The 22,564-nt window shown below is 40.4% G+C and overlaps 1 protein-coding gene across 3 annotated transcripts in view; it reads right to left on the reverse strand.

The window, feature by feature from the left end:
- The window catches only part of LOC113145615 (nucleolar protein 4-like), a 151,066-nt gene extending 134,311 nt beyond the window's left edge, over positions 1-16,755 (reverse strand). The window contains exons 1-2 of one of the 3 annotated variants that reach the window (XM_026332549.1): positions 16,505-16,755; positions 15,247-16,329 (exon numbers count right to left, since the gene is read on the reverse strand). In XM_026332549.1, the coding sequence (XP_026188334.1) occupies positions 15,247-15,669 (423 nt within the window). In that variant the 5' untranslated portion in view covers positions 15,670-16,329; positions 16,505-16,755. Of the gene's footprint in view, positions 1-15,246 lie in introns of all 3 variants that reach the window. The other 2 variants (XM_026332548.1, XM_026332547.1) reach the window with 2 other exon arrangements.
- Between the last annotated feature and the right edge of the window lie 5,809 nt (positions 16,756-22,564).

A 22,564-nucleotide genomic window follows, 5' to 3' on the forward strand; every position in this document is an offset into this window, starting at 1 on the left:
AGACACATAGTAGTTTAAATATCTTTAATTTTGACATTTTAAACCTTAAAACACAAAAGTTTGTCCAGTTTTTAAACAGTAAAACTTCTTAAATATCCAAAATATAAATTAACAAAACAAAACAAGCATTGAGTTATACTCATAAATTTCACATTATAAAATTAGGACATACACCTGCCAGCAATAAGCTATCAAGCAGCAGAATTTGTTGAAATATAGAAATTATAAAATTATAAGTAATAAACAAACTCTGTTTGATACAGAGGTAGAATGTAAAACAGGAAAACTGTCAATGTTTAAAGTTGTTCATACAAACATGTTTCTTATACAAAATACTCTTGTTTCTAAAATTTAGAATTGGAATGCAAAAATGTCAGCATGTCCACATGCTCTGGGTTGAGGCTGGCTCTTTTTTTTGAAAGCTATGTAACCTGAAGCAGAGAACAGATGCTCAGATGGTGTTGAGGTGCCTGGGATACACAAGTCGGGTTTAGCTAATTTGGTCAAGTTGGGGTATTTATCTTTATTATCTCCAATCCAAAGGATTTTTTTCCTTGGCTAGGGGCCTCTCAACAAAGTAAGCCAGGACTTCATTTCTTATTTGAGTGTTGAGGTCCTCCTCAGCTTTCTCCTCTCTGCTCTCTTCCTCACTGCTGCCTCCAGACTCAAGGAGTGAGTCAAGCAAAAATGTTGAAGATTTAGCATCTATTCTTATGGCTGAGGTGGATGTTTGCTGCTGGTGGTGCTGCTCCATCTCCTTTCTTGCTGAAAGTGCCTCAGTTTGCACTTTAGACTGCACAGTTATAATTTGCTCAGGTGACAAATTTCACTTGGGTCCAGAGCAGAGGAGAGAATCCCAGGATTATCTACCTGTTCAAAGAGTTACTTCCATCTGCTTTGAAGCTGCTCAGCTGCCGTGGCTTGGAAGGACTTCACTGGAGCTGAATCAAAGGCAGCACCTTGAGTGGACTTCAACAGCCCTCTCACAAGTGGAGGCAATGACTGTTACATATTTCTACCCGCTCATAAAAACAGTTGCACATTCAAAAGGCTGAAGAGCAGTGGGAAGCTCTTCAAGCAGGCTCCACTGGTCTTGTTTCAAATCAAGATAGCATTTGCCTCTATGTGTGACGGATGGCAGTTAAAGGCCACCTCTGCTCAATCAGTCTGTTAATCATATAGACTGTACTGTTCCATCTGGTACTTACGTCCTGAACAAGCTTGTGCTCAGGTGTGCTGATTTGTTTCTGTTTTTCTTTGAGGCTTGCTCACTTTTTTTTGAAGTGCTCCACAAGACATCTCGCAGCTCCAACAGCTCTTTCAATTGCTGTGTTCTTTAAAGGAGCATTAATCACCAACTGCAAGGTGTGGCCAGTGCAGCGTCTACTGGTCCACCCATGTTTCTTCTCTAGTAATTTTGCAGCAGCCACAATGTTCACACCGTCATGTACGATGGCAGTAATTTTCTCAAAAGAGATTTCAAATTTGACTGCTACTTCTTCCAACCACTCTGCAATGTTGGTTGAGGTATGTCTGTCTTCAATTGGCATTGTAGTAAGGCAAACAGATATCATCTTCCAGTTGTTCCCAATGTAATGACATGTAATGCCAAGGTATGCTTCAGTGGCAACACTTGTCCATATGTCAGCAGTTAAAGCCATTCTACTGTTGGTAGTGTTTATAGCAGACTTAATTTTTTCAAATGCCTTCTGGTGCTTCCTCTCCATCAATTTTGTGAAGTGTGGCCTTGATGGAAGAACGTATCCTGGGTTGAGGATGCTAGTCATTTTTTTGAATCCTTGATCTTCTACCATTGACATTAGCCGCATGTCAGTAACCAACATACTCAGGATAGCATCAGCTGTAGTGGCTGCTTGTTGAGGAGTGCATGGGGTATTTCTCCTTTCAACAAATTCACTCAGGCTGAGTTGTTTCGTTCTGAAAAAAAAAAACAGCATGAGTATGCAAGGTGAAGCAATTTTGTAAATCAATATTTGTATTGTTTTTCATGATAATTGCAGATGGCAAGTTGACAACCATGCTTTAAAAAAAAATCTATATAAAATATAATGCAACATTGTTCTGACAGTTGCTGTAAACTTACAGACATTTTGTTCAGCTGTGAAGATATGCAGCAAGCTAACAGTCTTGATTAAAAAGAAAGGAAAATATATGCACTGATGCATAAGCATTTACTGAAAAACAAGTTACCAAAAAATGTAATATTTTACTCCTGCTATTGTTTGCTGCTTTTAAATTTAGTGTTTGACTTTGCACTGTTTTTATTTGAGCTAGTCTGTGCTAGTGCCATCACTATGTTGCGAGCGAAGTGATGGTGTAACCACCTGATGCTCGTGAGTCGCTGCAGAACAGATCTAGTGTGACTGTCCCGAAGTTAGAAAAACAAATATTTTACACAGTAGCACTTAATTAAACTATACCATTTTCACATGATGAGGATATACAGTTTTTGCTTACCGTGCTGTTTTGCCTTTGTCCGTGACACCAGCGTGTTTTCTTTTCATGTGCTCGTGCATCACTGTGGTACTTCCATGCCACACAAGCTCAGCTTTACACAACCTGCAGGTTACAGTCTTCGTTGTGTTTAATATAAAATGCTCCCATGTGTAATGGGCTGAGAGAAATGCCATTTATGAGTTGACTGAAAAACAGTGACCCCCATATATGTGTATTTGTGTGTACCTGTGTTTTTTTTTTATTTTTACAACTTGAGAACTTTTCTAATGAAGGTAAAACAGTATATCTTTATGGCATTACACCGCCATGCCAATAGATGGTGCATCGAACGTTCGTGGAAGACAAGAGATTTACTTCCCCCTGGTAAGCGGGCTCAGTAATAAACTGAATGCCGCTGTGGAAAGATGTAACTTCTTTGTCCTCTCATGTTTTTCACAGGTATGAAAATATTTCAGAAACATGTTCATTTCATTGTATTTGTGCAATTTGAAATGTATGATATGAGTATGATGATGATGAAGTGTATCTAAAAAAGGTGTTTTAATTCACTGAGGATTATAAAAACAGCTGAAGAGTGAGTAAAATCGTGTTCCATGCCTGACCTAATGTTCATTGAGATTATTAAAATGTTTAATCAGACTGAAATATTGTGTCTATGCCATCTATTATATGTTTTAAGAATTATATTTCTCCATGTTTGCATTCTCGGTTCAGTCGCCATTTTGAGTGTTCAGCACGTGCGTTGTTTCAGTGTGTGCATGTGCATTAGTTAAATGGAAAGAATTATAGCAAATGAATATTTCAAGTGCAATGAAATCTAAAGTATTTCTCTTGTGAAATCTGGTCTTTAAGACATTCTGGTATCTTGATAATTGGTGTTTGCGTTTTTGATTCTCTTTCCTTGTAAACTATGATTATTATTAGAAATGTATGTAAGATTCCAGGTATATATCTATGTATCCTCATATAAACTTATCTGTATCTATAGAAGTATATACTATAGATGGATCAAAGGTATATTTTGCGTACTTATCAAGTGTACTCTTGGATTTGTTGTTTGTTAAATTGTATTTCACTGAATGCACTTTGAGTGTTGAGTGTTGAAGTGTTGACTATTTTTCAGAATTTAAAGAGAATTTATTTCAGTAAAACTGAATGCCGCTGTGGAAAGATCTAACTTCTTTGTCCTCTTGTGTTTTTCACAGTTTATTCACCGGTCCACAGTGCTTAACGCCTCTGTATCCTTTGCTTCTGGCCCACATATCCCCTAGGTCTGAGGCCGGTAACACATGCCTTGGATGACTTGGGACGCACACTTTTCCCTGCTGCCGGTTTATCTATACTCTCCGCCATTTCGCAAGCGGCTGTGTTATTTTGCCATCACCCTCCGCACTAATATGAGCAGCCCAACTAATCGATAACAGCAATCATTGACAACAAATTTCGTTATCGATTTTATCGACTGGTTATTGCAGCTCTAGACTATTATAACGACATTGATTACTGATACATTGTAACATTGGTCTAACATAGTGAATGTGTACATTGCGGTTCCATTAGAAAATATTAAATGTCACAAACTTACATGAACTTACAAAGATATATCGTTTCCATAAAACTTGGTGTACGTAGGAATTCCATTATAAGCATCCCCAGTGGGGGATGAATAAAGTATCTATCTATTCTCAGGGGACACATGTTTTTCATGTATTCCAGGGTTTGTTTGTTTGTTTTCATACCACAGTTGTCAAAAGTGAATCAGATTGAAGCAGGGAAGAGACAGAGAGAGGCTACTGACAGAGACTCCACAAACAAACAATCATTATTTTCAAATGAGCCTATATTGGACAGTATTTAAAAAGTGGCTTGTTGTCTCGGCATGGCGGGGCAATCTCATTGGTATATTGGCTTACCACGCCTGTACTATTACAGGGGAAACACTGACAGTATTAAAATATCATCTCATCTCATTCTCATAAACCCAATATCATGTATTGTCTTGTGAGCATGAGCGTATCATCATACTAGTATAAACCCTAATAGCTTTTCCCTCATTCATGACTAACTTCACAAAAAATGCAGGCATTTAGGCAGGACAAAAGGGAGGGCAGCAGATTTGAAGGAGCTACAAATTGAACACATACAAGAAATATTACCATCAAATTTGAGATGGTAAATACTGCATACAGAAAAACTAACAGATCTAAAGCAAAGAGTGTTGTTATGAACTTAACGAAGAACCTACCTCAAATATAATGCCTCCTGCCTTGCCTGATTTATGAGCTGTACACAAACTGCAGTATAAACATTTTGACTTTGTTCAGCAGGCCATTTAGGGTGTCATTAAAGATGAGCTGGCACACCAAGCCATTGACTAGCTGCAATGAAGACTGACTGTTGAGTTGCCAAACATTGCCTTGGTCTAGGCCAAAAAGTGGCACTCGAACACTCTATACTAGCATGTACATCCCTGCAGGGAAGCTATCTATGTCCAAGTGGAAAAACCCTCCCTTAACAGGGGTGGAGAGCTCAGACATAACCTGTCTTCAATTTACCAGGCTGCCCTTTCATCCGTTCCCAGGAAATTAAGGAACAAATCAAATGTTTTCCAGGGAGGACACTTTCTTGGTGAATCAGAGGGGTCACATGAGCCTACCATTAGATCCTAACGACCCTCACCTGAGCTCACTCCTTTTGTTCACCTAACAAGCCTGTTAAGGTAAGGCCAGGTGTGAAGTGAAACCAACTCGGGAGTGTGGGTCTAACGACTCTCACCTGACACATAGCTCTCCTAGTGAGCCTATGGGACTAGAGGTGGAGTGAAACCAATGTGGAAGATAAATTGGAGATTCCAGACCAGGTTTTTCTCAGACTGATGAAGCTACTTGGATGAGAGGTGAAACTTTTCAACTTAAAAAACTGAAAGTCCAATTGCCATGACTGGACAACTAAGAATCTTCACAGACATATTTTAGCATGTACATCCTGTGCGTGTGTTACAGGAAATAACTTTATACCACCAGGTGACCATAGCTGTATTCATCATTCAAAAAGGCACTAGACGACATAAAAATTGCAAACAAAGCACCATTTGCTGATGGTTTTCACGCCAGCCTTACTCACAGCAGACAGTTTAGAGGTGTTTGTAATCGACATGTGTGATAAGAAGCTGCAAATAACACTCATGTTGTCAGCTCTTGGTCTTTTGGTTGTGGAAAAAGGAAGGAAGAGGCTGAGATTAAAAATAAGGAAAAACTAAATTAAATTGTAAAATCATGGATATTACGCTGATCTACTAAAAGGAACACGTAATCAGAGCGGTCCTTCTCACCAACGAAGCCAGTGACGAATCAATCAAAAAGTGGTCAGAATAATGCTGATGGCACTGGACCCACTGCACAATGTTAGCCAACAGCTCACTATCACTGGTTGGTGTGCCAGAGGATTTAATCTAAAACAAAACTGGTTCCAGGTTAAGACTTACTTGCCCAGTCAACAACATACAGCACAGCAGCCCAGCAAGAGATCTAGCTGTTCACACAAATTACTGCAATCAAGCGATTTCTGTAACTCTCAATGAGAACTGCACCTATTGACAGATATTTTGGCCAACTCCTCGTGAGCAAAGTGCTCCATCTGTCTCAGGTTTAAAGGGTGCCTTCTCCAGACTGCATGTTTCAGGTCCTTCCAAAAAAGTTCAATAGGATTCAGATCAGGGCTCATAGAAGTCCACTTCAGAATAGTCCAGGGTTTTGTTCTTAGCCATTCTTGGGTGTTGGAAAGACTGTCTATTTGGGGTCATTATCCTGTTGGAGGACAAATGAGCTGCAACTGAGACCAACTAGTTTAACATGTCCCTATGGTCAAATAATTTTCAGTCTTTTCTGGGGGTACCATCATTTTTGTCCAGGGCAGTTTCATTAGTTCGTCTTTTTTAAATGCTTCTGTTGAACTACAATTCAAAAGCAATGTCTGATTTTCATTAGGTAATTTTCAGTAAATTTTTATTTATTATTATTATTAGGGATGCACCGAAATGAAAATTCTTGGCCAAAGCCGAAGCCGAATAATAACGAAACACTTAGCCGAAGGCCGATTACCGAATACCGAACATGTTTTTTCCCATTTATTTTGTCAATTTTTCACTGCATTTTCATTGCATAAATTAAATAGTCAAAATGTGTTTTTCACTATTTTGGCTTGCTTTGTCAAAGAAAAAAATAAATTACAAAACTACAATTTAAAAATGTTTATTTAACACAAAACATTTTTTTAACATTCCAGCAGACATTATACCAACAAAACAGAATATAACTTAAAATAAGTAAACTAATATTTTTATTTGGCCATCTTTGAGCGTGCATTAAAAAGTGGATGAACCCACAACAAATGAATAATCATCCTAACATAAGCCTACTTAGCCTTCTTTTTAAGGAAAACTGGCAGGTTCTTCTTAATGAAAAGTAGCTTCTCTGCTTTCTCGCATGAAAGTCGGTTTCTCTTGTCATCAATGACATGAGACACAGCACTAAACAGTCTCTCGCTGTCAGTGCTTGTGCATGGAGCAGACAAGAACCTAGGATCAGAGTTGTTAAATTGTTAAATATTGCCATTTTTTTGGAGTGGATGTGCTGGGACTGGGAGGAGGATCTTTGCTTTTCGCTGCGGCCACCGCCGTGTCTTTGTCGTACTCTGCATGTCGATCAGGGTGTCTCGATTTTAAATGACAAATTAAGCTTGTAGTGCTGTACATTTTTCCAGATGAACCCCCTCTAGATACTTCAGCAGAACAGTGTCTGCAAACGGCCAATTTTGTATCTTTCTCAGATACTTTAAAATGCTTCCACACTGCCAACATGTTTGCTGCATTTATAAAGCGCACGCCTCTCACGCTATGCTGGCTGCTATTTGACTGCGTCATCAATAGCGTCATTGTTCGGTAAATATTATTCCGTCTTTTCACTTGTTCGGCCGAACACCAAAACTGATTTTTTTGTTACTTTCGGCCGAATAATTTCGGTTGCCGAACATTCGGTGCATCCCTAATTATTACTTTTGTCAGTTTCAAGTTTTTTCAGAGAGCATTGTGGGTTTTCCTTTCTTTAATGAAAGGGTACCAACAATTTTGTCCACATGTATAAAATCCCCACAAGGAATGAAAACAAATGTGTTTGGAAGTGTGGGTGTTGTTGAATTAAATATGTTCATGCTTAACTCCAGTCATGGAGACATGCAGGGAATCATCATCCAAGAGGACTGAATGTCACAAAGCTAACAGGTTTCTGTCTACTGTAGCAAATTCCTTGCTGCCAGCTCATGCTGAGTGTTTTGGTGCCACAGAGGAAGTAAATGCTAAACAAGTAAAAACAAGAAAAAACCTCCCAACATGTTCTCATTATATCAGCAGAAACAGTCGGACAGAATCATCATAAGGTCAAGGAAGAATGTCACAAATCTGAGAGAGACGAGAGCCAAAAGGGACAGAAAGTCACTGACAGACATATAAAAATGCTAACAGTAATAGGAACTCAGGCCAGTCTGATAGAGTCAACTCATAACAATAAATTTGGTTTTCTCTTTTTTCATGTCATTTAGTAATTTTTTTTTTTATTGATTAAATGATTACTCTGCTGACTCATTCATCAGTTATGGATCTATAAAATATTAAAATACCCATCACAGTTTCCTTAAACCAAAAGTGGCATCTGTTTTTTTTTGTTGTTGTTTTGTTTCATTTTGGTTTTTTGTTATTTGTGTGCGTGTGCGTGACCAACACACCAAAGATATTCAACAAATATTAACAATTTAGAAATTGTGGAAAGCATAACATAACATAACATAATATAACATAACATAGCTATTAATCAGATATCTAAAGAGGTGTCAATTCTTTTTCTGTCATTCAATTAGTTAACTGGCTATTCTTTTTACATCTAAGCTGAATTACAAATATCTGCAGCTAAAAGCACTTCTACTGAAGCTATCAACTCCTGAGCATTTGCATTTATTTCTTTAGTTATGCATTATTAGTTTTTTGTTCAGCTACTGTATTTTACGTGACACAGTCAATGAAAGAAATTAGATATCCAGAGAACACCCCTCTGTCATGCATCACTTTACAGGGTGAAAGTAGTAAGAAAGTTGTGTTGTGTTAAATTTTGGAGGTATAGACTCTCTGCAGTCTGAGGGCTGGATAGATTCTAAACATAATTCATCGGTTAAAATCACAATATATCCCTTTTCAACTACACTATGCATAATAACTTTAGGTACCCATCAACAGTGGATTATAGCTCTGACCAGCTCTACTGAATTTTTATCCTGATTAGTAGCAGAAATAAGACAGGTTAAATATGTTTGGTGCTTAATAGTTCTATTGAAAAGAACAAATGAGCAATGAACGTTTTATTTTTCCTTAAAAGCCCAGGTTGGCACCCAATTGTGGATTACTAGAAGCTTGACAGGGGGTTACTAACACTACCCAGCAGGCGCTAGTGATTAAAATTACAGGTCATTATTCTGCCAAAACCCCCACTGTCAACAGAGCAGCCCTAGGTTTGGTGAAGACATGACAAAGTTGATTTTTATGTCCACTTTTTCTAGCAATGTGAGCGCTGTTTCACCCAAATTCTGGCCTTCATATAACCTCTTGCGCACACACAGACTTGTAATAGTTTAGGGTCAAAGGAACACACACACACACCAGAGTCCTAACAATTCCTGTCAATTTCTGAAGTTTTTTTATAATGACAGAATAAGGGGCTCATTCAGATAGCAGAGATCAATGGGCCCTGATAGAGGGGGCCAGCCCTATTAAGCTGCTGCTCCTTCAACAGACACCCACACTCTATGAATCCCCCATATGCACTCTTATAGGTGGTTTGTGTGTGAGCAGACGATGAGCCATTGCAGTACCCTTCCTCCACTTCTCCTGACTCTACACTAGGGTACATTTTCTCTGCTGCTGCTAATAGAGAACAGAGGAGACACACACACACACACAGAGTGGTATTCATCTGTCTGTTTGTTTACCTGAACTTACTATTTCCTATCTGACTATAGTGCTGATAAAAGTACAGACAAGCCTGGTCTATTGGAGTCATGTCCATGTCAACACAACTCTGTGTGTCAGGTCCATCTGATTCTCCCCTTATCTGAGCATACCACAGTTCACATTTTAGCCATTTTGGTATTGCTGTCATGCAGCAAAACTAATCATGACAGCAGCAGGGTAATACACTAAAGTAGCAATTTGTGGGACTTTAAAATAACAAGTGTGTATCATTAAAAGGGTACAAGGTCACAGCAAAACAAAGGCCAGTGTAAACTGTATGAAAAGTATTGTTCATCTCTTCAGTGTGGTGTAAAATAAAATGTGGGACTTCGCATCCATGTCCTCCAGAGCCAATATTCTTTGGTTTGTAATTGAATATGATAACATCACTAGAACCGCAATATTGAAAAAAATCAATTCATGAAAATAGTTGGCAATGAATGTAATTGTTAATTAGGTAGATCTTGTTATGATCTGGTTTGAAAAATGAGCAGACAAGCAAACAAGCAAACAAGCAGATCATAGGTAGCATGGTAAAACAGGCAAAAATAGACAAAGTTGTTGACAAAGGTTCAGGAGCACTTTATATTCCAGACTGAAAATTACATGTCATGGCATGGGAGCGTAACATTTCTTGTTTTAATTTTAATTTTGTAAGCTTTTGCTTCCCATGCACAACAATGAGCCCATTACACTGTCACCTGATCATCAGCTGTACTTTCTTGGACCACTTTTGGTAGTTACAGACCACTGCACACCTGCCGACTAGGCACAACCCACAACACCTGCTCTCCTGCTGTTCTAGAGATGCTCTGACCCAGTCATCTAGCCATCACAATTTAGCCTTTGTTAAAGTCACTCAGAGAGTGACATCCAATGTTCTTGCTTGCAACACATCAACTGTAAGGGCTGACTGTTTACTTGCTGCTTAATATATCCCACTGCCTGACAGGAGCCACTGTAACGAGATAATCAATATTATTCACTTCACCTACCAGAGGTTTTATGTTGGGGCTGATCTGTGTAGTTAGTTCTAAGTTAGCTTAGGGGCTGTGGTGTTAACATTTTAGGCTTAAAATACATCAGACTTTAATTTTATGAAACACTTTCATTTGACTAACCTGGGTGCAACACTATAGACCAGTGTAAGATATTGTGAAACTAGCCACAGGGCTATTTGAATAATTGCTAAAATCAGATCTACTGGGCATCTTTTCACGGTGCTCTGATGGACATGCACACAAACAAAGCAATTCATCAGGGATCCATGGAGTAACTGATGAGCTCTCCCTACATATGGCTCTGTTTTAAACTGACAAACCCGATACTGTCTGGCTGTAGCCAGTGAATAGCGGGGGAAAATAGTTATCACACGTACTGGACACTAGTATCTATAGCTATGATTATTAGTCCCAACAAACCGCTCAGCATTTCTTTCTTTTAATGGAGTCTAAGACTTGATATGCACTGAGACACTGCTCATTGGGTCCTATAGAGTGTTATGAAGGTGCTTTCTGTGTATTAAAAAAAAAAAAAAATCTATATTATTGTTACATTAATCTTACTAATCATTACTGCAATTACAAGGGCAAGGTGACTAAGAGAGTGAAGTAAACAAGTAGTAACATACAGTGCAACATGTTATGGCACATTTAGAGAATCTGACCATGAGTCTGTATACTTCAAATGCATACCACACTACAGCCGATGTTACCACAGTTATTCACAACAAAATAAGACTGAGGAAAAGCCTGTTCCTACCAAAAATTACATCTTCTTCTGGAACATAAGCAGGAAGCGCTATGTGCTCTAATTGTGCTTTGTGAATCCTGTCCCAGACCTCTTCATAAAACTGGTTGCGACAGGACCATAAAAGAGTAAATAAAGGTGCAGTATTTTAATTTCACTGTGTGTTTTATTGTATGCTTGTGTTCTGTGTAAAAACAGTACAGTACTGAAAGAGGAAAGTAGCACTTAATTTTCACTTTTCTGGAACACAATGTTGCCCAACACACTTTCAGATATCTCCATAATGCTCGTGTATATGTGAATTTGATGAATGAAGTAATGCACATGACTACAGAAATGACCTGTCACTCACAAAGCTACCAAAAAAGAATTTATTTAGTCATTTGAAATATAAGTGATGTTTCATCATTTTTTCTTTCTATAACAGACCAGACCAGAAAAGAAAACAAAAAAAAAAAAAAAAACATTCAACCACCTGTACGATTTTAACATCTGCCAGCCAGTTAGTAAAGGGTTGCAATAATTCTGCTACCTGATTCCAATTTTGTCTTAGTCTTGAACAAAAATGTGTCTTTATTTTAGTCCATTTTAATCTAGAGAAAAATTTTGATGGTCGACCATCCGCATTATTCCTGGAATTTACTCATTCCTTTTAATAGCAACACAAAGATATCGAACTTAAAAAATTAACATTCCATCTACATCTGCAGCACTTGAACTTATCTTTTCATAAATGTCATATCTGAATTTTCCTAGCTTGTCTCAGCAATTTTTTTGTGTCTTTTGTCTAATTCTCAGTGGATTGGACATTAATTTAGTTCATAAACTCAATAGTTTAAATAAGTTGGTATATCAGATGAGAAAGACAGGATGTTACTGAATATATAATGCTTTTTATTATTGGAAGTGCCATGGTTCAAGTTACTAGCTATCCTTGGTGGCTCAGAAAACTGAAAAATTATTTTGAGCTACAGGTTGTGATTCCATGGACGCATGCACGAATAAGATGGTAATTATTTCATGTGCATACATGATTTCCCAAACAAATGCTATTTGTTAGTAAAGCATCGATAAAGACGATGTCTCAATGGAATCTCAACATGGCCATTTATTTGGGGAATTTTCGTGAGGATTGTGGGAGGGTGTGGCTAAAATTTGGCAATAGCATGGTAGTGAGGACTAGACCAATCATCTAATACAAGGTAAACTGGTCAAAGCAGGTGTGTGTGTGCGTATGGGGGAGAGAGAGAGACTGATAGAGTACTACTACAAAATATCACTGGATTCTTCTTTCATTATCTTATTGTGATGAAAAGTATACCACTGTAATGCTCTGTCAATGTGCCATACCTCAAACATCAACTAAGCAACATACATAACATCTCCTTGTCTCTCACACACAATTTATTAGCATCAGCGTGTGATCAGCTGTTGGTGCAGTCAGGTCATAACCCTCTGAGCAGGACACAGACAGAAAGAAAGCAGGATGCTGATTTGGGCAAAAAACATAGCATTAGGTTCCTGTGTGTAGGCACATGCAGACATGGATATCTCTGCTTACTCAACAGGTAGGAGAAGACAGAAAATCAATACTACAAGTTCACTGAGCACAGTGAAACAGATAAGAAAAACAAGCCACACTGTTACTCTTTCCTGCTGTTGCTGTCCTTTGTTTACTTCCTGTATTGCTAAATGAATAAAAACAGTTTTATTAAATAACATTTGTTTTTAAAGTAAATTTGTGGAGCATGACGATGCCAAGTTGCTCAATGTGTTATCAGTCAGCCCCAATGGTGCATGACATCCTCACTGCATCCTACTACTGTCAAACAGAGAAGAACTACAGCTGTCAGAGATGCTGCGCTCAAAAGACAGCTGAAGAGCCCCACAGGAGAGTATTATTGAGTGTAACTTTATGTCACTGACAGACAACATACGTGTGGTGAGACATACTATACATTGCACACACAAGTCCTTGTACCCCCCATAATCTCTAAATTGACAGTGCAGAGTGCAAGGCTACATTGACAACAATTTTCAAGACATAAGCACCTAAAAAAGTGATCTTTAGATTATTCAGAATAAGCCAGGAGAATATCTCAGTGTATATCTCAATTCACACTAAAGCATTGCCATAAACTCATTAAAAATGTAAAATGTAAAATTAATATTTTGTGACTTTGGGTAACCTAAGAGGTACACTGACATGAGAGATGTGGTAAAATCTGTGGGTTGAGTCCCACCCAATCCTCAAGATACTCAACAGTGTCAACAGAAACACTGTTGTCAAGCCTGGGAGGTAGAATGAGAAAGTGAGATGGGGATCAGAAGATTTACTCAAGATAAACATACCAAGAGGATTCTCAGTCCTGTGTCAGACTCCTGGTGTTAATCTGAATATGAAATAATATGGGACAGGATGAAATTAGCTGAACAGTAACCATGCCAACCAGCACCTCAAACCCTTCTCATCTCCACAGCAATCAGGCATTAGCAGGCATGTTTAGCCATTTCAATAACCTGACCCTCTGTCTGCAGAAAAACAGTTCAATTAGACACATGCACTGACCAAACTGTGTCCGCAGTCCGAGATTACAGACAATTAAATTACTGATAGACTGAACTGAATCCTTTCCAAATAGAGCAGAATTACATTTGTTATGTTAATGAAATCTATGTTTCGAACCACTCAACTTATTATCTCAGCTTTTTCAGGACATCCAAGATCTTCAGTATTTTGTCTTCAAGGTTTGATTTTCAGAAATGCAACACAGCTGATTCACCTGCAGGCTTTGCATATTGGAGACGGCGTGTTGTAGCTTACACTTTCTCAGTTCACAAGCACAAGAGCCTTTCTAAATACCAAACCAAACCTCAACACCACACCATTTCTCTACTTATCTCTAGTAAGATCAAATCAACATACAGCATCCATACTGCTAAATAGCACATTTACTAAATTAATAGAAGAAGAAGGTGTCCTTAAAAGAATAAAGGGGTCATTTAAAGTACATTTACCATCCAGAAAAGGGATGGGTATACTTGGAAATGACTTGTATCCAGACTTGTATACTCTGTATGTAGAAAATCAGCTTTAACTTCAGTCAAACTATGAATGGCAAATTTTTCAGCAGCCTAGTTCTCTGTATTTCTTCCTGCAGAACATAAATCATTTCAAATTCATGTGATAACTTTAAAATGATAGGTCATCACAGGATGCCTTGTCTTTCAAATTCATAAATGTACCTGACAGAGCTGTTCTGTGTTGAACTGTTGATTATTTGACAGTACTAAACCAAATTTGTTTGAAATACAATAGCAGTTTATTTGATGTACTATAGTCCTGTTATAGCATGCCTGTGCAGCCTTGCAACTGTGAGTTGTTTCAATCAATGTAAAATTGCAATAACAAAAGCAGAATTTTTAATTGTGTATATATTTGTAGAGATACAGTCAGTTTAATGCCAGTTATAAGTAAATTATTGTGGATTTGTAGTTTCTGGCATTTCTTCATTTGAGAACATGGAGTTAGACTCTGATGACCTATAATGGGCCTTTTATATTTTGTTCTTACAATAAACTATAAATGTATGTATGCATTTAAAGTAAATGCATTTGTACTGATTAATTGCTTCCTTTTGTTCGCCATCCTTTTGTTCGCCACTCAATCCGTACGAGTTGCTACAGATTTTGCGTTTAGTGGAAACCACTAACAGCCAGCTATAGAACAGGTGTTTGCTGTAGTCATGGCACGGAGCCAGGGAAAGTTAGGCTGTACAGCTTCGGACTTTAACACACACGCGCGCGCGCGCACGGGCACAGTTTATTTACTTAGTCAAATGAAGGTAACCTAACAGTTAGGGACACATGGACCCACACTGACCCACACGCGCGCGCACACACACACACGCACGCACACAAATACACACGCAGAGCCCAGAGCAAAAAGAGGAAGATGCACTAACCGCAGCCTTGATGGGGACGTACAGCACCGGTCTGTCCGATGACCCATTCTTGGCGTCCTGCAGGGCCCCGACCTGGAAGCCCTTGGACTTGACCCAGAATTTAAATTTGGCGTTGATGTGGTTGTTGCTTTTCTCGTGCAGAAACACTCCGTTGCTGTTCTCTTCGTCTCCTTGGAGCAGGGTCTGGAGGATTTTGTTATATTTACGCCGGGTGACGGTCTTGGTCTTGCCGGAGTCCCCGTATGTGCGCAGGCACCAGTCCTGAAATTCCCCGAACATCTCGGCCCCGCCGACCGGCGCCTCGGACACCGGAACCCCGCTGCTGGAACTCCGGCTCCTCTGCTGGAGCTGGTGCTGCTGCTGGTTGGCGGCGGTGGAGGTGGTTACCAAGTCCGCCACACTGTTGGCTTTTCTCGTAGTCATTATGAAACCAGGTGCACTTTGTTTAATCAGGACAGAGCCCCTTGAAAAGACTCACTGTCCGTAACAGTCGTCAGAATTTGGTGCGGTTGGGCTGGCGTGCTGAAACCACGGGACCAACGGTGGCTTCTGCTTTTCACCAGGGGGCGAAAACAGTCCAACCTACAAATTTCGTGAAACAAAAATCAAAACAAATATTTTGAATTCCTTCTGACCTCCGAAACGATCAGTTTAAACCTTTGCATTTCCTACATGCCTTAATAAAAAAAACAAGCACGCTACAACGTCCCATTGTTTTTTCTTTTTTTTTTTAAATTAACGTCTCAGAATTTGCGTTTGGCTCCCACCTTCTGTCCTTCCTCCTCTCGGCTATTACGCACCGACGGATCGCTCCGGAGGGAAAGAAGAAAAGACTACGCGCTCACTGGGGCGCCCGAGCGGACAATTTTCACTCCAAAGCAGCCTTTGTTTGAATGTAGTTTAGCCAGGAACAATGAGACAGAGGTAAAGACCGGGAGGGCCAGGGGTGGTGGTGAACCGGGCGGTGCAGATAAGAGCCGTGCCCCCTCCTCAGACACACCTGTTAGCAGCGTGGGTCGCTTGGCCTGTCCCGTGGGGATGTCGGTCACCGCCTCCCCTCTTCTACCACGTCCTCTTCCTCTTCTGCTGGAGAAAAAAGAAAGCAGATGCTTTCTTTCAAAACAAGCTGTTAACGATATTATCGGGTCTCCATCAACGCCGAGCTAAAGGGGCGCACAGTTTACACAGACACGATACATTCGGAATTGAGTAGGTTGATTTGCCTGTTATCCAACCCATTTAAAAAATTCAGCCTGACCCTTCTTTCTTGTTTTCCTGAGTGTTGCTGTATTCTTCTTCCGAGCTGATGGGAATCAGTCGGACACCTGTTTGAGTCCCGCTAGTCCCGCTTGCCTCGCTACGCCTCACCTCCTCCCTCCTCAAATAAACGATTAGATACACACCGCTGGGGACAATACTGTATTACTACCCTGGCAGCAGATGTAATCCGAAATAGGTTTCATACGCTGCTACGACACACCTTCATCCAAGCCTGCTAACCCGGGCTCGTGCAACGGGACGCACACGCTGCAGTTCCACTTTAAAAACAGGAAGTATCCAAAAATGACCAAAACGCACTTCGCGCTGCTGTTGCTAAACGATCCTGTACATGTCAGAAGGAAGTGTAACAGACTGAAGTGGAAACTAGTGAGAATGAAAACCAATATGTCCAAAAATCTGTAAAACGAAAAAAGGTACGGGCGTTAAACAAGTTTGCCATATTAGATGATGACCTGTGACAAGTCTCATTTTTCCACTTAAGACTCTCAGTTCTCGAAGTGACCTGGTCCTGAAAAGCAACAGGGAAAGTGTCAGGTAAATAAGGACAGTGGTAGGGATATTTAAGATGAAAATAACTGGAATTGTTTGTTGCTGTTATTGGTGTTACTGTTTTTGATATCCAGAAACTTTTATAGACATCTGCCAGTTTTAGGAAGACATGGGACAATTTTCACATACTAATATATTTTACATATATATTGACCAAATGACCCCTTCCATTAAAGAAAACTCCACAATGCTCACTGAAATAACTTGAAACTGACAATAGTAATAATAAATAAAAAATTTACTGAAAATTACCTAATGAAAATCAGAAATTGCTTTTAAATTGTGGTTCAACAGAAGCATAAAAAAAAACAAAAACAAACAAATTAAACTGGCTTGCACAAAAATGGTGGTACCCCTAGAAAAGCCTGAAAATAATTTAATCATAGGGGTATGTTACATTAAAGTGTGACTTGTAATTAGCATCACATGTGTCTCAAAACTTCTAATTGGGTAGTATGCCTATTTAAATGGCGAAAAATAGTCACTGTGCTGACTACAATATCAAGGTATCATGGTGTGTGCCACACTGAACATGGACCATGGAAAGCTAAGGAGAGGGTTGTCTCAGGAAACCTATGGCAAAGTATATTAAAGCTAAAGGCTATAAGACCATCTCCAAGCAACTTGGTGTTCCTGTGACTACAGTTGCACATATTATTCAGAAGTTTACGGTCCACAGGACTGTAGCCAACCTCCCTAGACGTGGCCGCGAGAGGAAAATTAATGACAAATTCAAAAGATGGATAATATGAATAGTAACCAAAGAGGCAAGAACAACTTCCAACGAGATTAGAGGTGAACTCCAAGGTCAAGGTACATCAATATCAGATCGCACCAATCAGATCGCACCATCCGTCACTGTTTGAGCCTAAGTGGACTTAATGGAAAACAACCGAGGAGGACTACACTGTTGAAAGCAAATCATAAAAAAGCAAGACTGGAACTTGCCAAAATGCATATTGACAAGCCACAAAGCTTCTGGGGGAATGTCTTTTGAACAGCTTAGACAATACTGGAGCGTTTTTGCAAATCACGTCAGCTCTATGTTCACAGACACAAAAATGAAGCATACAAAGGAAAGAACACTCTACCTACTGTGAAACATGGAGGAGGCTTGGTTATGTTCTGCAGCTGTTTTGCTGCAACTGGCACAAGGTGTCTTGAATCTGTGCAGGGTACAATGAAATCTCAAGACTAGCAAAGCATTCTGGAGCATAATGTGCTGCCCAGTGTCAGAAAGCTTGGTCTGAGTCGCAGGTCATGGGTTCTCCAACAGGATAATGACCCAAAACACACAGCTAAAAACATGGAAGAATGGCTAAGAAGAAAACATTGGACTATTCTGAAATGGCCATCAATGAGCCCTAATCTACATCCTATTGAACATTTTTGGAAAGAGCTAAAACATTCAGTCTGGAGAAGGCATGCTTCACACCTGAGACAGCTGGAGCAGTCTGCTCATGAGGAGTGGGCCAAAATACCTGTTGACAGGCGCAAATGTCTCATTGAGAGTTACAGAAATCACTTGATTACAGTGATTGCCTCAAAAGGTTGTGCAACTAAATATTACGTTAAAGGGTACCATCATTTTGTCCAGGCCAGTTTCATTAGTTTTTTTTTTTTTTTTAATCCTTCTGTTGAACCACAATTCAAAAGCAATGTCTGATTTTCATTAGCTAATTTTCAGTACGTTTTTATTTATGATTACTTTTGTCAGTTTCAATTTATTTCAGTGACCACTGTGGGTTTTTCTTTCTTTAATGGAAGTGTACCAACAATTTTGTCCATGTGTGTACTTGGTTTGAGCTGACTACAGCAATGGTTTCTCTCAGGTCTGACTCACTCACATGGATCACATCAATCAACTTCTCAGAGCTCTGCACTGAGTTTATGTGTGTCAAAGAAATTATTTTGAAACCACAGCTATTGGTTCATACAGCTCTTAATGATTTAGAAAATACATTTCTGACCTGCAAGAAAAAAAAAAACCTTATGGGTCTTCCCACCGTTCCTATGGGCCCAACTAACTGTAGAGATGTTAAATTTCTGTGCATGTGTTATGATGTGAGGAATGCAAACACAAGGAGGCACAATACAGTGTCTTCATGTGCCGGTCCCAAGTCTGGGTAAATGCAGAGGGTTGTGTCAGGAAGGGCATCCTACATAAAATTTAAGCCAAATCAAACATGCGAATCACAAATATGACTTCCACACCGATCGGTTGCGGCCCAGGTTAACAATGACCGCCACTGGTGCTGTTGACCTACAGGGTGCCAGTGGAAATTGGACTACTGTTGGTCGAAGAAGGAGGAAGGCGTGTTCATGGGCAAAGAGAGAAGAGGAAGGGCAGGAATGTAGGACTTAGAGTAGGGATTTTGAATGTAGGGACTTGGTCAGGGAAAACTAGAGAGTTGGCTGATATGATGGGGAGAAGAAAGATGGATATCTTGTGTGTTCAGGAGACCAGGTGGAAAGGTAGCAAGGCCTATAGATTATGAGCAGGGTTCAAGCTGTTTTATCATGGTGTGGATGGAAAGAGGAGTGGAGTAGGAGTCATCCTGAAGGACAATTTTGCTAGGAATGTTCTGGAGGTGAAGAGAATGTCAGATAGGGTGATGAGTCTGAAGCTGGAGGTTGAAGATGTGATGCTGAATGTTGTCCCACAGGTAGGATGTGAGTTAGAAGACAAGGAGAAATTCTGGAGGTAGATGGATTGGATGATCCATGGTATCCCTAGTGGTGAGAGAGTGGTGATTGGAGCAGACTTCAACAGACATGTTGGTGAGGGAAACAGAGGTGATGAGGAAGTGATGGGTAAGTTTGGTATGCAGGACAGGAATGCAGAAGGACAGATGGTGGTAGACTTCGCAAAAAGGATGGAAATGGCTGTAGTGAACAAATTTTTCCAGAAAAGGGAGGAGCATAGGGTGACATATAAGAGTGGAGGCAGGAGCACACAAGTGGATTACATCTTGTACAGACGTTTCAACCTGAAAGAGATCAGTGACTGCAAAGTAGTGGTTGGGGAGAGTGTAGCCAGACAGCATAGGATGGTGGTGTGTAGGATGACTCTGGTGGTGAGGAAGATTAAGAGGACAAGGGCAGAGCAGAGGACCAAGTGGTGGAAGTTGAAAAAGGAAGAGTGTTGTGTGGCTTTCAGGGAGGAGCTGAAACAGGCTCTCGGAGGTCAGGAGATTCTTCCAGATGACTGGACAGCTACAGCTAAAGTGATCAGGGAGACAGGTAGGAGGGTACTTGGTGTGTCATCTGGAAAGAGGAAAGCCGATAAGGAGACTTGGTGGTGGAATAAGGAAGTTCAGGAGTGTGTTAAGAGGAAAAATTTAGCTAAGAAGAAGTGGGACACTGAGAGGACAGAAGAGAACAGGCAGGAGTACAGGGAGATGCAGCATAAGGTGAAGGTAGAGGTGGCAAAGGCCAAACAAAGGGCGTATGTGGATTTGTATGATAGGTTGGACACTAAGGAGGGAGAGGTGGATTTGTACAGGTTGGCGAGGCAGAGAGACAGAGATGGGAAGGATGTGCAGCAGGTTAGTGTGATTAAGGACAGAGATGGAAATGTGTTCACAGGTACCACAAGTGTGATGGAAAGATGGAAGGAATATTTTGAAGAGTTGAATGAGGAAAATGTTAGAGAGCACAGATGAAGTGAGGAAGGCATTGAAGAGGATGAAGAGTGGAAAGGCAGTTGGTCCTGACGACCTACCTGTGGAGGTATGGAAGTGTTTAGGAGAGGTGGCAGTAGAGTTTTTGACTGGGCTACTTAACACGATCTTGGAGAGTGAGGGATGGAGGAGAGGTGTACTGGTGCCCATTTTTAGGAACAAGGGAGAGATGCAGAGTTGTGGAAAGTACAGAGGAATAAAGCTGATGAGTCACACAATGAAATTATGGGAAAGAGTAGTGGAGGCTACACTGAGGTCAGAAGTGAGCATTTGTGAGCAGCAGTATGGTTTCATGCCAAGAAAGAGAACCACAGATGCAATATTTGCTTTGAGAATGCTGATGGAGAAGTACAGAGAAGGCCAGAAGGAGCTGCATTGTGTCTTTTTAGATTTGGAAAAAGCGTATGACAGGGTGCTGAGAGAGGAGCTGTGGTTTTGTATGAGGAAGTCTGGAGTGGCACAGAAGTATGTTCGAGTGGTGCAGGACATGTATGAGAGCTGTAAGACAGTGGTGAGGTGTGCTGTAGGGGTGACAGAGGAGTTCAAGGTGGAGGTGGGACTGCACCAAGGATCAGCTTTGAGCCCCTTCTTGTTTGCTGTGGAGATGGACAGGCTGACAGATGAGGTTAGACAGGAATCTCCTTGGACCATAATGTTTGCAGATGACATTGTCATCTGTAGTGAGAGCAGGGAGCAGGTGGAGGAAAATCTAGACAGGTGGAGGTTTGCTCTGGAAAGGAGAGGAATTAAGGTTAGCTGCAGTAAAACAGAGTACATGTGTGTAAATGAGAGGGACTCAAGTAGAACAGTAGGTGAAGAAGGTGGAGGATTTTAAGTACCTAGGGTCAACAGTCCAGAGCAACGGAGAGTGTGGAAAAGAAATGAAGAGACGTGTGTCTGCAGGTTGGAACGGGTGGAGGAAAGTGTCAGGTGTGATGTGTGACAAAAGAGTGTCAGCAAGAATGAAAGGAAAGGTGTACAAGACAGTAATGAGACCAGCAATGTTGTATGGTTTAGAGACAGTGGCACTGAGAAAAAGAGCTGGAGGTAGCAGAGCTGAAGATGTTGAGGTTCTCTCAGTGACGTGGATGGATAGGATCAGGAATGAGTACATCAGAGGGACAGCTCATGTTAGATGCTTTGGAGATAAAAACAGGGAAGCCAGATTGAGATGGTTTGGACATGTTCAGAGCGGGGACAGTGAATACATTGATAAAAAGAAGGAGGCCTAGAGTAAGACCAAAGAGGAAGTTCATCGATGTAGTGAAGGAGCACATGAGGATAGTTGGTGTGGGTGAGGAGGATACAGAGAATAGGGTTGAATGGAGGCGGATGATTCGCATTGGCGAACCCTGAAGGGAGCAGCGGAAAGGAAAAGAAGAAGTGTTATGATGTGAGGGTGGGATGAAGAGAGGCGTAGGACCCAAGTGCAGGACAATATCTGTTTATTTACCTGGCTCGGGTACCGCGGAGATGCACCCCGTACACTGGACACAAAAACAGCCGTCAAGGCAACCCCACCACATGGCGTACAAAAACTCAAAATATAACTCTGCCGACGGCGTAAAATGCACAAACCTCACCACTCGGCGAAAACAAAGACAATCCCTCATACACACGGGCGCTAACGTAAGAGTACATCATTGCTCCAACAAACAACAAAGGAACAGAAGAGGCGTATATACATTATGAAACGAAAGACTAACTAAACACAGGTCAAATTAATCTATACTGATGAAAAAAAAAGCTACCTAAGACTAACATAGGTGCTATAGGAAAATCCAAAACCAAAATAAAAGTCCATA

This window comes from Mastacembelus armatus, chromosome 7 (genome assembly GCF_900324485.2).
Source record: "Mastacembelus armatus chromosome 7, fMasArm1.2, whole genome shotgun sequence".
Classification (NCBI taxonomy): domain Eukaryota; kingdom Metazoa; phylum Chordata; class Actinopteri; order Synbranchiformes; family Mastacembelidae; genus Mastacembelus; species Mastacembelus armatus.